This window comes from Acanthochromis polyacanthus, chromosome 7 (assembly GCF_021347895.1).
Source record: "Acanthochromis polyacanthus isolate Apoly-LR-REF ecotype Palm Island chromosome 7, KAUST_Apoly_ChrSc, whole genome shotgun sequence".
Classification (NCBI taxonomy): domain Eukaryota; kingdom Metazoa; phylum Chordata; class Actinopteri; family Pomacentridae; genus Acanthochromis; species Acanthochromis polyacanthus.
Genome location: NC_067119.1, coordinates 30,891,489 through 30,909,857, shown reverse-complemented (window position 1 = coordinate 30,909,857; position 18,369 = coordinate 30,891,489). Strand labels below are relative to the sequence as shown.

General features: G+C 42.9%; 1 protein-coding gene across 1 annotated transcript in view; it reads right to left on the bottom strand.

Moving 5' to 3' along the window:
- Positions 1 to 12,988: 12,988 nt before the first annotated feature.
- fbrsl1 (fibrosin-like 1) overlaps positions 12,989 to 18,369 on the bottom strand; it is a 340,438-nt gene continuing 335,057 nt past the window's right edge. The window contains 4 exon segments of the mRNA XM_051950361.1: positions 12,989 to 14,233; positions 14,235 to 15,477; positions 16,110 to 16,380; positions 17,183 to 17,266. Of these exon segments, the coding sequence (XP_051806321.1) occupies positions 14,177 to 14,233; positions 14,235 to 15,477; positions 16,110 to 16,380; positions 17,183 to 17,266 (1,655 nt within the window). The 3' untranslated portion in view covers positions 12,989 to 14,176.

Below are 18,369 nucleotides of genomic sequence, written 5' to 3'. Positions count from 1 at the left end.
TGCTGTGAGAAGACAGTGCTAACCACAACACCAACATGTCAACCCAGTTTATTAAAGTCCCTCCAGTCATTGATTAAACCACTAAAAACTCATCTCTGTGCATCAAAGCTACATATTTGGATTTTTTAAAAATGAGAATATTCATCTTCTATCTTAAAGATGTAACTCTACACTGTTGCTTCCTCTAGAATGGAGCACAGCAGCTCAACTACCGCTCTACTCCAACATTGTAAAACTACTCTATACTACAGGATATCAAGTTGTATTAGTTCAGTTCAGTTCAGTTCAGTTCAGTAAATTTATTTCAAACCTGCACACAGCTCTTTTGACAACAGACATAAAAATATATCTTGGTTTGAAAAGGGGATGGATGAAGCAAAAGCTTTTAAATTTCCAATCCCCCACTCACCATCACAAAAACATTACAATACAACAATACAAGAAAAAAAACTACAGAGATAAACATACAAAGACAGACGGGCCCACCTTCTCTGACTCCAACCCCCACCCAACTCATCATCAACATCATCATCACCATCATCATCATCCTCATCATCATCATCGAGTGTGTGTAAGCACTTTTCCAGTGCCCGCACACATCCACACAGCCAAAGGCATCAGTCTCTTTGTTGCAAATATTTCAACATAACATTCCTTTCAAATGCTTTTTTAAACTGATTAATATTTTTGCAAGCTCTATCATCTTCTGTAAGTTTATTCCATAATTGAACTCCACGAAGAGAAATACACATTGATTTTAAAGTACTTCTTACTTTTGGTTGATAAAGCATATTAGTTCCTCTCAAATAATAAGAATGAGGCTATTTCTATCTTGAAAAAGACCTTGTATGTTTGCAGGAAGAGAGTTTCTAGATGCCTTAAACATTATTTGTGCTGTTTTAAAATCCACCAAATCATATAATTTCAGATCAGACGATTTTAGAAAAAGAGGATTAGTGTGGTCATAATACTGTACACCATGCACAACTCTTATTGCCCTCTTTTGTAATACAATCAGAGGAAGTAAATTGGTTTTATAACAGTTACCCCAGACTTCAACACAGTAATTTAGATATGACATTACAAATGAATTATATAAAATGAGTAGTGCACCATGATTAAGAGCATGACTAGCTCTCCTCATAATGCCGACACATTTGGCAACTTTTGTTTGCAAATAACTAATATGTGGTTTCCATGATATCTTTTCATCAATTACAACACCTAAAAATACATTTTGTTTCACTCTCTCAATAGTGATGTTGTCAGTGATAATTTGTACAGGTATGTCATGTCTTTTTTGACCAAATGACATAAGTTTTGTCTTTTTTAAATTCAAGGATAATTTATTGGCATTAAACCACTTCTTTAGTTTAACTATTTCAACCGTTATCTGCACCAAAAGTTATTTCATATCATGCCCTGAACATATTATATTTGTATCATCTGCAAAAAGTACAAATTTAAACAATTTGGATATTTTAACCATGTCATTAATATACATTATGAATAAAGTGGGACCCAGTATTGATCCTTGTGGAACCCCGCATGTTACATTCCTATACCCTGATTTATTTTGGTCCATATGTACATATTGGAGTCTCTCACTCAAATAACTTTGTAACCATTGTTTGACTATTCCTCTGATGCTGTAGCTCTCCATTTTTTAAATTAAGATTTGATGATCGATGGTGTCGAATGCTGTTTGTAAATCTATAAAAATTCCTACTACAAATTTATTAGCATCCATACAATTTGAGATTTCCTCCATTAAATCAATTAAGGCAAGAGATGTTGACCTACCTTTTCTAAATCCATATTGACTTTCAGATAATAAATTACATTTATCAATAAAATTACGCAATCTTTTATCAAATAATTTTTCTAGTATTTTGGAGAACTGCGGCAACAGAGATACAGGGCGATAGTTGTTAAAACTATGTTTATCACCAGATTTACACATCGGAATAATTTTCGCAATTTTCATACTATTTTCATACTATTACTGTCTGGAGTAATTCAGCCATACATAATAGAAAGAGAAACGGATTCTGAAGAAGAATCATGATACAGAAAGTCCCACCCTGCAAATAAACAGGATTGTTCCTGTATTCGTTACGTACGTATGAAACCCTAGGAGTCTGAATTAGTGTTTTTGAGACTGCTATGATGCCATGGCATTGACTGCTTATTGGGCTTATATTGTGTCTTCTAGCATATAAAAAAGTAAAGGACTTGATTTTTTAAAAACATTTTCTCAAAACAGCAAATATTAGAAAGAAGCCCAGTCAATGCATGCATATCAATGTGGCAGGTTTATCTTTGGAGGGCCTTGGGACTGGAAGCACTGGGCGAAACTACCTGACTGAATAGGAAGTAGCTGACTATCTAGCACATTTCCTTAGTGCTTTTACTTAGATGTACTTGCTTCTAGGAATTGATCAATTTTAGCAAACACATTTTGCGGAAAAGAACAATTAACTGCATTTGGTCTTTTTACACATCCTCATTTAGCAATTTGTGCAAACTATCAAGAGTTTTGTGCGCTATTTTGAAATGCAAAATTAGATTATTTCTTCATCATTTATCAATTCCTGTTTTATCTTGCAGTTATGCATTTATAGACATATATTTAACTAGACAAGCCCTCAGTAGATGGCAGAACCACGCCATCTACTGGCTGCCACTGTGCAGCCCCTACCGTTACACATGGAGCTTTCAATTTTGATCATCCTACGTATATCCCTTCCTACTTGATCTGCTGACCTCTAACTCCACAACTGAGCAGGGACCTTAGACTGATCTTCAGTGCCAAGTTTGATTATCCTGACTTCAGCACTTGCAGAGATATCTGACCGGACATACACACATACACACACATACATACTTACCCAGCCAGATACCGAAGCGAATGCAGTAACCCCACTGACGTACGTCAGGCGTGGTTAATGAATGAGAATTCAGTATGTTCACACAGAAGAACCTGGTTGTGGTCACTGTTCACAGTGAAAATAAATTACACAGCTGGCTTCATGGGACCACTGACAATTTTGATATAGGATTTCACAGTCCAATTACAAGTGGGCTGATCTTTCTTGTTTAAGAAAGACCAACGTGTCTCTAATAGAAATAGCAAATGAGTCCTTAATGCAGGACTAATCTCAGCAAACCACCATCTACTCCCTGGAAGTGCATTATTAATGGGCAGTGCGGAGGCTGGTGAGCACAGGGGCCTCTCCTCACTAATGTGTTCATTCCTCATTGTTAGATGTGTGGTGTGGAAAATGCACACACATGCTGTCTTCTCACAGACTCCTACCTACAGGAACACATGCAAACACACACAAACACAAAGGTGTGCCATCAATGTAGAATATGCTTTAAGGTAAATTATTAGACTTTTAGATGGCATTCATTGGAGAACCTCCACAGATCTGCTGATAAGGTCACAACAGCAAATTGAATGCAGCTTATTGAATCCCACGCCTACGCTCACGTCAATCAGCAATTTCCTAATTGGATCAAAGATTACTTGTGGCAGCTGTATAAAACATCAAACGAGTAATTAAATGGAATAATGAGAAAATAAACCTTAATGTTGCCAAGTGGGAATGGAGGCGAGCTGAGGAACGTGATTCGGCTATGTTCTCTGAAATTATCTCTCCCCGGCTCAGGCTAATTGCTGGAGGATGTCCTCTTAACTGAGTGTGAAAAGCTGTGTCTAATTACTGCAACATTAATCAGGCATTAGCATGTTATCACAAGGTTAACTTATCAGGAGGGGCCCAGAAGCAGCTGGAGGTGCCATTCACCCATGGTGCACTGGGCCAACTGGGCCACAAGGGGTAGTGCTTGTTCTTCCAATGAATCATTACCCAGCCCCCTTGAAGCTGCGAGCTGAAATCAAAGGCAACCATGTTGGACTGGATTGAGGGTTTGCAATTCCTCGGTGTGGAATGGGAATGTCCACAGTCAATATCAACTATTTGCTACTCAGGGCGAAGCTGAAATGAGTGTATTTATCCTTAGGGGACTAAAATTTTTAGGTTGCAATTTGTTAACATCTTATTTTGCTCAGAGACACCAAAGGAAAGGTCTTTGCCATACATTACATGGACTGAAAGAATCTGCAAAATCAATGTCAGGCAATTGTGTGCTTGGTGGAGCAGTTGAGTCCGATGTAATGAAGATTGACTGAATGGTGATTGCATCCCAAATTACCCCGCAAGTCAAATATGAGTGCAGAAAACATCCGCTGAAAAGATTGTTTGGAAGCATAAAATGTAAACTATTTGCCATAACTAGCAGCAGAGATTAGCAAATTAGTCATTTTAGTTCATTTTAAAAATGAGTAGAATGCATTTGTAGAAGGATTTAAATGGCCAATTTTGGGAAATTCTCCTCGAAAAATGCGCTTGATGTAATAGCACAAAGCTGTACATACAATTTTGAGTTATCTCATGCCAAATGACCTGCATCTGTGTCGATTAAAGGTCATTTCTGGCAGCAGGTTGGCCCTCTACCCTGACTTCATTACCAGCAGCTCCAGAGCAGTCTCATCAGGATTCCAGCAGGGCAGAGAAGCCATACCTCCAGCAGCCCTGCCAAAGGCGCTCATTTGTCAGAGAGGCATGGAGATCACAGGCCGACAAATCTCCCACGTCTCCCAGACTGTCAAGCTCTTTGCCTGCATATCAAAGACAAAAGAACAGAGCCGGAGAGTAAGGGAGCAGAGCAGCCATTCTATTTAGAGATGGTCCGCTGTTTAAACCCCCTGAGCATGCCCTTTGAAGGCGCCTATTAGCCTGGGTGAGGGAGATTACAAGCAATAAAATTACATTCATTGTGATATTTGATTTCATAATACCCCCAGAATTATAATTACACCGCAGCCACACTTTCATTTAAAACCATTCGGTGACAACAAAGAATCAGAGATGGGAAAGAGCAGGTTGTGCATCCAGCGAGTGAGCGCACATTATCAGCCCTATTTCACTAGAAGTAACAATAATGGGAGAAGAATGGAGACATTAATAAGAATGTAATCAGGTGAGAGAGTGGGATTTAATGATATGGAACATAGGGCTTTATTTTCATCTGTCAGTCTTTCGGTGCAACAACAGCGGAGCGTGTTGGAAAATTCCTCTCAGAGACGGCAATATGGAAGCAGATTTTATTGTTCTTTCTTTTACAGGGTTGATTCCTGCGAAGCAGCACAAGGGTTAAATCCCCATCATAGCTCAGCTGCAACCTGTCTGTCTGTCAGGGTTGCACCAAAAGCACATCAGTTTATTACGGGGGGAATGTGGGCATATGCTGTCTGGCTTAAACCAACAAGCAGAAGGGAAGAGATAAGAGACATTCTGGGCGGCACAGAAACGAGACATGAGAAGGAGCCAGCATGATAGCAGTACTTGTTGTTCTGATGTGTTAAATAGCTGGCCTTCAACACCCCAATCAGCCGCTGAGTGAGCCACTGTGTAGCCAAGGGTTGTGTGAGATAGCCAGATGGCTGAAGCCAGTGGAGCTTTGCCTGGTCTCTCGTGTCACAGAGGGATCATCATGAACATGGCCACACAGACTAGACAAAATACACCAACTATCACAACCTCTGTGTTTCCTGGGTTGATAAGCTCATGTAGATGTTGCTTTGAAATGTATTGCAGTTTCAGGCTTTGTGCTAATCAGCAACAGAATAATAATAAGTCATTCCCAAAGCATTCAAAACAGACCTGGCCTTGGGTGGCTATCATGGGCACTTTTGTTTAGGCTTGCATCACCGGTTTGTCTGATATGTAGAGCTTGCTGCATGCAATGATGTCTACCAACCATGTTGTGGCACTACTGCCATTTGACACAGGAGGCCACAATGTTAAGGTGTGCAGACAAGAACATCTCAGGGGCAAGTCAGGTGTTTTGCATATGCTCCAAAACCTCCGGAGGCTTGCATTGACTAATCTGCAAACAATCCGCCCTGCAAGTGGAAGAACAAGCCCCTTAAGCTGTGACATTAACGAACACAGCAAGATAAGATAGGGTTTGTTATCTTGGTGCATAGAACTCCAGCCCAGATAGGAGATAAGAGCCTTTCAAAGCATGTTTGCTGCCAGACACATTTCCAAAGAAGTACGAGAGGCGGGGCAAAGTCAGGCCTGGAATGCTGAGGAGCTCTGTTGAAGCCAATGTTATGAAGAATATGATCCCTCTGCCCTTTTCCACCTTATCATAGCCTCCTTTGCTATTTTTGAGTGAACATTATAGCTTGATGATGATATAAATGCAGCTGAAAACCAGCAGCCATTCTGTGCACAACACCGTGGAGCTTCCTGTGCTGAAAGAGGTAATGAGAGTCCAGCATGCATCATGAGATCAACTACACACAAGGATGTCGAGTACCTTAATAAAGCATCAAACTGGGGGGAAAAAAAATCATAAAAATAGGAACTGCCAGTAATTTTGTACACTTGTCACAGGGGCAATAAATTATGTCCTTGATACACATTGTACAAATAAACATTTTCCCCTGTTGTCTGCATAACAAATTTTGTTTATTGACAACAGGTACAAAAGTACACATATGATGTTGGTTAGGAGGTGACCAATCATTGGCCTGGTCAAGTATCCTACCCAATATATTCCATTGTTTTGGTTATCAATATTGTTATTTCAAAAAAGGAATTTTGATTTACAAAAATCATTTAAAACTGCTCCTGCCTTCGACCTGAGTCGGCTGGGATAGACTCCGATGCCTCCCTGTACCCTACAGAGGATGAAGCGGTATGTAGATAATGGATGGATGCCATTTGAAACTGTGCAATTATGGCTCTGATTCAAGATTGTATATATAAGATAGATGTTATCCCTGTGATGTCTCCCACTGGTTTGTGGACTATTGTTTTAAAGAAATCAAGAAAGAAGCAAGAAATGGATCTGACAGAGAACTTGAGCACATTATGCATAGTGATATGGTACCTACCTATCAATACAAGTACATCCCCTCTTAAAACACACACCATTTTATCGACTATTTTACTCTAAATGAGACCATACCTTACAAAATACAAGCCATGCTGAATTCATAAAGTCTTGAAACTTGTGTTTGAGACCATAAACTCATTGGAAAAATGTTTACTGAGCAGCACATCAACTGAGAGCAAGTCTGTGGTCTTGAGCAATGTCCTACTGACAGCACTATCTGATGGGTTACATGTTCCAAGTAAAAGCCCGTCGGCCCAAAAGGATAAATGTTGAAATTTCTTGTTCAAAAGTTTGGGGTCACCCAGGCAATTTCATGTTTTCCATGAAAACTCACACTTTCATTCATGTGCTAGCATAATTGTAAAAGGGTTTTCTAATCATCAATTACCCTTTCAACACCATTAGCTAACACAATGTAGCATTAGAACACAGGAGTTGATGGTTGCTGGAAATGTTCCTCTGTACCCCTATGGAGATATTCCATTAAAAAGCAGAACTTTCCCAGCTCGAATAGTCATTTACCACATTAACAATGTCTAGCTTGGATTTCTATTTAATTTATTGTTATCTTCATTGAAAAAAATGCTTTTCTTTTAAAATAAGGACGGTCATGTTTGTACAACATACACCCACTGTCAAAAGGTTTAGGACACTTTCTCATTCAAATAAAGTAGAACCTGTCCTAAAACTTTTACAGGGGGTGTATCTACCAAATTTGGTACACATATGCAGCACATCAGGCAGAACAAAAAAAGTCAGTGACAGCCACATTCCAAGCCCAACAGGAAGTAAGCTATTTTGCGTTGAATGTCAGATTTTGCCCATTCTTCATTTTTATCTAGAGCAAACTCCTCCTAGGGGGAAACTCAATCACCTCAAATTTGGCCAGTACATACAGGAGGCCTTAATGATCCAAAGTTATTAAAACTTTTTCCAAAGTCAAAGGGCGTGTCCATGGTGGCCTTGGAATTTTGATCCTTTGCCATGAAATTTCAAATGCTGTGTAAATGCCCTGAAATGCTCCAATCTGCCTGAAACTTACATGTATGATCAGAGTCCTGCTCTGATCACATCCATATGATGAAATACACCCCGTCAAAAGTTGTCGGACAGGTTCTACTTTACTTGAATGAGAAAGTGTCCTAAAACTTTTGACAGGAGGTGTACACTGATCAACAACAACATTAAAACCACTGAAAGAACCTGTGTGGGTTCGAATCCTGTTCGTGACGCCACAAATTGTCGTAGTTTCTCTGATGTCCGTTATGTTGCAGGCGGAGAAGAAATGTCTGTTGACCACTGACTTGCTTAATAATAAGTTTATTGTAAGGAAGAAACAGCATCGATCAGACAGAGAGACTGTCTGGGAGAATCCCCGAACAGCAAACGGAGGTCCCCTTTTATATGTTTTAAACAAGTGGAACCATGTGACAACATGTGATTTGTATTAGAAGACCAAAAAACAAGAGCCTCATTGATAAACCCTGTTGCAGAATCCATAGGATAATTTCCTAGACACAGGAACTACTAATACAACACTGAGTTCTTTCAGCAAGAAGATACACTCCATTCTAACATATAGCCCATGCCTAGCAACACGTCCAACATCACATGTCTCAGGTCATAAGAATCACGTCTAACGACACGTCTGGCCTCACAGGTCAGATACTACAATCAGCTGAGCTTGAATGCTGGTATTATAAAATCTGAAATAATCACTTTTCTCAAATAAGAATTTGTCATCAAGCTAAAGGAGGAAACAAAGTTTGTTTCCAGCGTGTCTATCTGTAGTCGTCATTGTAGAGTTTAAAACTGTTGTGACCTTCAGGACTCTCAGAGATAATGTGAGTGAAAATTCAGCTTGTATTTATCTTTTGTTAATGCAAGCGCTCCAACACTGTCTGTCTATTTGAAATAGGATTGACTATGTGATGAAACCACAGCTTGCATAAGAATAACTTCATCATTTCTTTTACATGCAAATGTGAAACCTTTGGTGACAGAATTCAAAACTGACTCATCAATATTGACTAGCCAGTTTCCAAGACATGTTCAAATCAGCCATAAAACCAAAAAATTAGACCAAAATCTTTTGCTGTAGGTCAAATCTTAGGTTGCTAAAATGTGAATCAGTGATACTTGTGATTTCTTGCTATTGTTCATTCACTTTACTTAGCCACATTTCCCCTGCTAGTGTTACAGGGATTGAACTCAGATAGTTTCTTTTGTTCAAGGGCTGTGCTTGTTTTCGATCATGCTTGTTGTGGTGAAACATAATCTCGCTGCGAGCAATGCGTATTTCATAATCTCATAATATCAAGCTTCAGTATCTTGCTGTAACATACACACAAACAAGTAGAACACAGAACATTTTGTCCTAATACTAAAGGTAACTGTTAACTCCCTCTAACAACCCTACCCAAAGCCCAATGATAAGTTAAAAACATGCTCACATTGGAAATTATCCAGTAAGTCAAACAAATACTATCCATTACTCATGAAAGCTGAATGCAGATGCTGTGCTGTTGTTGGTTTAAGGTGCTGGTGGTCCTGAGGCTTGGCTCTAAAAGAGCACTGACAGTTAAATATTTAAGCTCCGTGTTTTCAGTAAACGGCTTTATGGTTTTATGTGGAAAGATAGATGCTTTATTTTTAAACGCGTTATTAATTCATGGGATGTAAAAAACAACCTTTTTTTTTTGTCAATTTCATAATTTCATATTGGAAAGGAATCCTCACACATGGACGCCAAGAACTAGGTGCTGCATCTTTGCCAGCGTCAAACTGAAATAAATGCTTATGAGTATGCCCACACCACCAGAGGGGATGGAACTAAATCGTAATTCTCATTCTGCGGCTTGGAAAAACTTCCGCCTTTCTATGTGCCACGGCTCTGAGGCGATCCCAGTGATGAGCCAGGAACGCTCTGCTAACTGAGCTCTGGAGAAATACGGTCACGGCAAGATCCATATTCAAATAAACTTCACTCTTGGCCCGTGCACACAAGCCATGTTGTCACCAGCTGGCAGTGCCTCTCACCGCCCCTTCAAATGCTGAGCCACTTTTGATTAACGTCTCTACGGCTAATCATGTGCGTTGGCTGTGCCAAATTGGACGAGCCACGTATGGCCTCCATTTGCCTTGAAATCTCTCCTTTTTAAAAAAAAAAAAAAAAACTCATTCGAAGCATTTGAGAGCCTCCCTTTACACCACCCACCCCCCCCTAAGTCTTCTCTTGTCTGGTGTCCATACATAGAACAGAGAGGGTGGTGTGGCGGCACCGTGCCATCCTGTGGGTCCCTGAATGAGAGGACTATCACTGCCAGATGCACCCAGCTGCATAAATGTTATTCATTTTTTATGGCTTGTGTACATAATATGGCCAGTGTGGGAGATTGTGAGGTTCCACTAAAGGCTGGAAAAATCCTCAAAATTGAATCAAAGTGGAAAACTTATTTTGGCTGGTGGCTGTTCTGGACCTCCTCCTTTTCCATTTCCCTTAATTCTCTTTTACTCCTCCCTGTCTCACATGGTGCTCTCTGAGGTTCCTCTGTGAGGGATTTACAGTATACTCCTTCTGCTAGGCTGTGTTGGCTGGTCTCCTTGCACAGCAATAGTGGTGCTGGTGTGAGACAGCCGGAATATTTGTCATAGGTCCAGAGGTGCAAAGACATTAGACAGCACTTTGTCACCAGGGTCTGGAATTCACACCATTTGGCTGTTTCCAAGTCAGCTCCTTAACCACTGACTGGCCTGGTTTCTGTCAGCTGCCGCTCTGTTGACATTGAGAGCTAAAAAAAGATGGCAGCATGGAAGCATGTATGCTGCTAGCCTTTTTAGGTGGTCAAAACAACATGCAGTCTACAAAGAGCGCTGTGACAGGGATCCACTGCCAAAGCCCTTGACTTGGTGCTCGCTCCCTAAATTCACAGTTCAGATATAGTTTAGTGGTTCAGAATGGCTCTCGTCAGGGTTTGCTAACCCCCGCAGAGAGATGGGCTTGAACTCCGAGCAGAGCCACGGTCTCCCAAATTACCAGGCCCAGCGGAGGCCCCGGCAATCCAAATGTGATCATGGCGGGGGCCTCCCGTCTCATTACCAATCTCCATTTCAAAACAGCCTTCAAATGGGAACTAATGCATTAGCTCTCGCTGGGGAAAAAAGTCTAGGGAGCCACTACATAGCGGCTCAAAAACGCTTTCATACATGTTTTATCAGCGGGGAAGAGTGAGCAAGAGAGAAAAGGAGCTTGGACCGAACCATTCATTTGTTGCCCATCTTATTAGCTTGGCACTGTGTTATTAGCTGCCATTGTGCTCTATAAAAGCCCCTTAGGCCTGTTCCACTGTTCGCTGAATCTGGGGTGAGCTCTGTGCCAAGCGCTTTTTGGAGGTATTTGAGACCATGAAAATTCAATCCCAAACCCTCAGCATTGAGGTTTCTCACAGATAAATGAAGGGGATTAGTGGAACAATAAAACAATGTCTTACCTCAGATACCACCGTATCCTATTAATTGGGATTATAGCGGAGAAATGTGTAAAAAAAAAAGTCGCTTTTTGGTGACAAGCTGCTACATGAAGTCCTGTCATAGTCACAATGTTCCATCAAATAGGAAATTATGAGCAAGTAAATATAGAAAAGCAACAAAAAAGGCCTGGATGCATGAAGAATAGCTCTGGAAAGGAGCTGACAATTGCAGACGCTGTAATAATCCACCTTGGGTTGGATATGCTAGGCAATGTGTCAATTGATTCCCATCTGATGATGGACTGTGTGCTGAAATAAATTGACCTTGCTAGACGATGAGTGAAATTGATGGAGCTTTTCATCTCCGGAGGGCCGTTCCACACTCAGGCGTAAAATGGATAGAGCACAGGACAGAGTGATTGAGTCGGGGGGAAATTTAAGGTGTGTGTTTTTTCTTCTGCCAAAGCTGGCTTGGTAAATAATAGTTACAGGAAAAATCTCTATGCAGTAACAAGTACAGGGGTTAAGTACCTGTTGTTGACTAGATTATTGGGACTAAAAGCACACAAAGGTAAAGTGAGGCTGGCCACTGACAGATGCTACCCGTAGGAGGAATATGTGCTTCAATTACCAGGAGCCTAAATTGAAAGTGATAGTGATTTAAGTCTTCCCAATACGCCAGCCACATTCTGGCAAACAGTCTTTTCAAGGAGCCCTTTCAAAAACCCCTGCTGGAGTGTGTGAGACACAGGAGCGCCATTGATTTTCAATAACATCCCCTAATGACCTGGCCATGGTTTGATCCACGCTGTCATTATGGGCTGATACCATGGGACGGGATTGGTGGGCCTCACGGCACACAGCAGCAAGATGAGTAGTCAGGGCATTATCAGGATGAATTGGCAGTCTCTGGACAGGCGGCAAGCACAGCCACGGTCTTGTCAATAACAGGACGGGGCACCTCAGGGCTCCCTTGGCGGCCCACTCCAGAGTGCCTTCCGGCCTCATTAGAAAAGCAGATGAGTGCTGTGCATGAGGAGAGCAGGCGTATGAGAAGGGAGAGGAGCCTCTCTTCCACCATCCGATAGCCTGCCTCCCAGGCATTGCTCCTCTTAATGAGTCCAGACCGCGGGTCAATATGCCGCTGGGCTGCCAGTCAATACCGGTTACCTGCAACACAAACACTCAAAACCTGCTTTCATACAAAATCAATGTTCTATTAGTCCATCCCTGTATTGCCTTGGCCCAATCTCATCGATTCCCTCTGAAGAGCTCTGCAGCCCATGTATGACAGATTATGGTCAAATGATCTGATGGCTTAGGCTACTCTGCCAGCCAAGTCAGTTGCCTTTATGATTTCAAAGTAATAGCTTGGTATCAGATGAGCAAATACTCTAAATGCTGAAAACGGAGGCACAAGCGTTATTGGAAAACTATCAAGCTCACATAAACATACCACTCAGTAGCTTTGGCTCACAGACAAGTTCACTGCTTGCACTCAGCGCTGACAATGAATAACAGGATGAAAGATAAGCAGGAAATGTTTGACATTAGGTCCAAACTTTATTCCGTACATTTAAACCATGAATGTTCATTTTCATTTTTTGCACGCCTAAACTCTACTTGTTTGTATACAAGAGTCTAAGAAAAACAACTGCACAACACCACAAGGTTGACAGAGAATGTCCGTTTGCCATCCACTGAATAGTGTCCTTTTCTGTCTGGGGCTGGTCCAGTTTGTGACTTGGAAGTCTTTTAATTCCATCATTATTTCATTGGTAAATATAAACACGTGTTAATCCAAGTTTCTCTCAGTATCACCAGCATCGTCTGCTCCCTCCAGGTGAATTCTTCATTAGGGTGCTGTGTGCTGCTTTGCATAGATTGCAGATGATCCATCTAGGCCTCCTTACAACACCCTCCCTTCATACTTCCCATCCATTGGCCAGGCTTGTCTGTTAACACGATGCTCAACAGGCAAGCGATTCCCCATGTTTCATTTAATTTTGTTTTTCTAGAAATGGTTAAAAGCCTAATAAATTTACATGGTAATCTTGCAGCGAAGGAATATCAACAAGTTATTTACATCAGTATTCTTTACAGAGACTGAACAGAGACCTCATAATATATATTTATCTGCATATCTCAAAGGCAAAACAAATGAACAAAACAAATCCGTAATGTAGCATTGTACATTGTCATCGTTGAGGATATCCTGGTACCATGAGGTTAAATTACTGAAGGTTGAAACCAAATCCAGTCTTTACAGTGGGTCATAAGGGATATGTCTCACAATCAACTGGGATAAATATTGTAAAAGGCGTGACTAATGCACAAAATACATAAAATTCATAGAAATGATATCTATACATGGAACAAGGATAGGAAATGTACAAACTCGTTTCAGGACCTCTCTTTTCGCACAAAGCTGAAAAAAGGTATTGGATTAATATATTAATAATTATCAAATATTTAAGTCGGAAATAAACATACACATATTTGTGTTCTCTTTACCGACATTATTCAACCTCCAGTCCACTAAAAATAAAGTCATGGCATGTGCTTAATCAGCCTTACACACCTTTACTTTGTACAATCATACCCTTTCCCTTAGGAAGTTGTGCTCCTCTCTGGTGAAGAGCAGTGCATTTTGTTCACAACATTTCAAATTAGGGGGTGGAGGGCCTGTGAGTGCGCCCAGTAAGACTTTGTGCACGTTTTCCAAGAAGCTACCGAGCCTCTACCTCTTTGGGGTTGCGAGATGGGGAGTAGTCCCGTGGTCCTGGTGGTGGTGAGGGGGGTAGTCCTCCGGGGCGAGGCTGGCCTGGCACTGCCAGCTGGCACAAGGGGTGGGGGCGCACTCAGTGCTGCAGTAGGAGGTGTTCTGTTCAGAGGGCCGTTATGGCCGGTGGAGGGGCTGAGTCTGGGGTAGGGCATGCCGCCTAGGTGGGGCATAAAGGGGGGCATGTGGGGTAGATGGCCCTCCATAGGGGACTGGTGAAGCTGGTGGAGGCGCGCTCTGTCTAACTCCTCCCTCAGGTGGAGGCGCTCTCGCTCCTCTGCCTGCTGTCGCATCCTCTCGTGCTCCCTGCGCACCTCCAACAGGTGCTCGTGGTGGGAGTAGTCGTGAGCCTCCCTCTCGCGGTAGGCTCGCTCCTGGTCGTACACACTGGGGAAGCGATGTCCTTGCTCGGCCCTGAGCTGGAAGTCCATGCGCCGCTGCAGGTCTAGGCTGCGGTAGGCCTCTCTAAGAGGGTCCCAAGGGAAGGCTGTGTGGGGCAAGCGCTCTCTGCCCGCCAGTGGGCTCACTCCCATGAAGGGTGCCATACGAGCCCGGTCGAGCACATTGAGGCTTCCCATCTGGGGCATGGCACTCATTGAAAGTGGCAGGGAGTGTGCCATGGGGACACCATGCAGGCCTGGTGCTGGGATGTCACTACCACGGGGCGAGGGAAGAGGGGGCTGCTGGGACAACGGTGGATGGTGGTGGTGTGGGTTTCCTGGTTGGCTGATGGGGACAGGAAGTGCTTGGGCCTGTGGTTGAGGAGCTGGCTCCGAACTCACCACCATGACCTCCTGCTCCTCCTTCCTCTCCTCCTTTATCTTCATGTCATTTTTCACCTTGTGGAGCAGATCTGCTGGTGGAGGCTCTTTCCTCTCGCTGTCCTTCAGTGTGCACGGAGGCCCACCTGCCATCTTCAGACCCTGCTCACTGATCACGGCCTTGGAGTACGGAGAAGGAGAACGCTGAGCCGGTTTGATGGAGTCTTCCGAGGGTCTCCTCTCAAGCATCTCCTTGCCTGGTGAGCGACTCTCCTTCACCTTCACATCGGCGAGTGTGGAAGATTCTCTGTGGCGCTCTAGCAGCTCCTTCTCCGCCTCACGGACCCGGTCCACGCTGCCACTGTGATGCCGACCTGAATCACTAGAGTTCTGGCTGTTTGAGCGAATCAGGCTGCTGATCTGGTAGCTGACCGGTGCTGAGGCTGGAGATGAACGGTTGGAGTGACGGTTGCGATCCACAGAATCCCTGTAATGACACAATTTAACAGCTTTGTTAGTCCCTCAGTAGACTGTGTTTGGTTATGATTTACATTGACTAATTTTCTGTTGTAAATCTCTTCAAAAATTACAAGTTACCAAGCTCTTCCTATGATGTTTACTGCTTTTAAATTTGACAGTAACCCCTACGCTCTGCTAGAATACCATCCACAGAGATTCATCCAATTAATTCTTGACAAATAGCTTCTCTCAAAGCTGCTTGTTGCCTGTTTGATTTGTGTCTGTTTCCTTGTTGGATACATGAATTAAATTTATTTCAGTTTCCATGGATACTACTAATGACTAACTGGAGAAATGTCACATTTTTTTTTTCTTTTCTGTGATTTGGGTGACTCAAGTGTTGTTGTTTTGCCCGAATGTAAGTTGATCATCTTGTATATATGCTAATGTAAGCTGAAAAAGGGCTCATTATTTTGGATATATTTTTGGAGTTGTTATCAAATATTTTCGCACTTATGTGGACAGTTTTTTTTAATTTGTATGCAAATATGCACAATTTATATCCATCTGGGTGACATAGGATACACTGAAAGCTATTATTCTCTAAATATTACTTAAAAAGTGTCTAAAACAAACACTGATTGTTTTGCCTGAACTCACCTGTCTTTATCCTTCTCTTCTTTGCCGATGGACGAATCTCTTTTCTCTCTTTCCCTCTCCCTTTCCCTCTCTCTTTCCCGTTCTCTCTCCCGCTCTCTCTCGTGGCTGTTGGCTGAGCTGCTTCTCTCAGCGTCTGCGGTTTTGGGCCACTGCGGTGGGGTGGGGAAAGATGGTGGGGTGCGCCGAAGCCTGTTCCAGGTGTCGTGGTGGGGGCTGCCAAATGTGGGCAGTCCTCCTGGCCCCTCCTTGCTGCCAAACACACTGTTGGACCCTGAAGGAAAGAAGGAGACAGGCGTGGGACCCACTGTAAGTTAATTGGGCACAAAACCTTCTTGAGGACACATAAGATGAGAAAGACTCAACAACAAAAGCTGCTTTTGTCTTTGTCTCTGGAGGTTCTCTCACTGAAGCTGTTTGAAAGAGTTAGAGGTTAATGGCTCCCCCCACCAGAGAAAAAAAACTCTACTCATTTGCTTTTAGACTAAAGGGCCCCCCCCCTCCCTTTTCTGCACCGGATGAACAGGGGAGACTCACTTGCCCTCTGGAGTTGAGGGCTGTGAAAAGCCAAGGGAGACCTTAGCATTCCACGGCATGTCTATTCCAATCACATCCATTTTCACAACAGGGTGACCGATTTGGCACACAAAAATAGGAGGGATGAAGAGAAAGAGAGAAAGGCATAAAGAGGAGGATGCAGAGGGAGAAGAGAAAGGCCTCCATGGTGGTGCAGAAGGGGCTTGTCAAATAATTAATAGATGAATTGCCACCAAACAGCAGACCTGAGAGTGCCTGTTGGCAGCGGCACAGCCAGATTAAAGCCAGGCTGCTGGGACATGGTTGGTAGATGAAGTGGAGGCAGGGAGGAGGTTTGCTGTGGTGTGTTGTACTGCCTTGTTGGGCCTCCCTGGGCTAAGGCTGTTTTGACACAGAAACTAGAGCTAAGTGTCTTGATTTTTTTCCTCCCCTCCTGGCTCTCCCTGTGGTCTAACGCTGTCCTGCTCTGTTCTGTTACTGGCCATAGGGGCCAGATTGAAGGGGGGAGCGGTGGAGGAGGAGAGGGGGCCAGCGCTTACCAAGCGAGGGGTTGCCTAATCCTCCGAAGGCACTGCTTGAAAGGTTGCCGAGGCCGCCAAAGGAACTGGAGCGACTGAAAGGATCTGCAAAATGCCAAACAGGGATTAGCAAAAGGGGGGGCTGGCTAGCGGTGCTCACCCCCAACACCAACCCGTTTCACTCAGCTTTTCTCTTACAAGCGAGCTGTGGTTTTTTTTAGCGCTGCCACCCTAGCTCTGTGCCTGGGTAAGCCTGCAGTAGCCAGGTCGACTGGATGCTGGATTCACTGCCACTATCGGGAGTGGAGTGCCTCTGACCCTGTTTGGGCTCGTGGAACAACACTGTTTGTTTGGGGGAATTAGTTTTGAGTTCTCGGAGCTGTGCTGAAAATGGACTGTGGTAGGACAGGGGAATTAGGAGCTGTAAAAATTAGCCTAGACAGAGTGCAGTGATTTAACTGGAGAATCAGTGCCTGATGGACTCCGCTGTCACAGCCTCCAAATTTACAGGAATAACACAAAGTCAATCAACAACATTCGTCAAATGGTAATTTGCGGTCCCATTTTAAATCAGGGATAATTCATCGGGAAGTTAATAACAGATTAGGGTTCAAGGATTTGTAGTTGTGGGGCTTCTTAATACATCACAACAGACAACAATTGAGAAATCTCCTCTGCCTCACACATGAATTCCCTTAGTGGGAACATTTCGTTGACTAAATCTCCCTCCTACCATGTATTCATAAGCACTAAATGGATTGGTTCAAGGATTTATTCCATGAAATCAACTTGCCACTCAAAACAGTGTTTCTGAGAGAATAGTGGAAAATAAATGAAAAAGTAAAAAGCAAACAATTAAATGCACAAATCAGTCTAACACCATGAAGTACCCTCCATTATTCCCCTTTGCAAGCTGAGAGAAAACAGTGCCATATATGCTGCTGCAGTGCATTTAGTTTGCCCAAATAAATGAGGGTTGACAAATAGGTCTGGAGGTTGAAAGCTACGTCCTTTTTAATAACCCCAGACAGAGTTATTTAAAAACTGAGTTATGAATCACGCTGGCTGATTACAGGATGGCTACACTCTATTATCGTAAACTACAAATGCGCTCAAGAAAGTGCTGCAGCTGGCTGTGGCAAACCGGATTCTACATTAACCTTGAGGTGAACCCGAGATCAAAAATTAGAAATATCAATGATTCAACT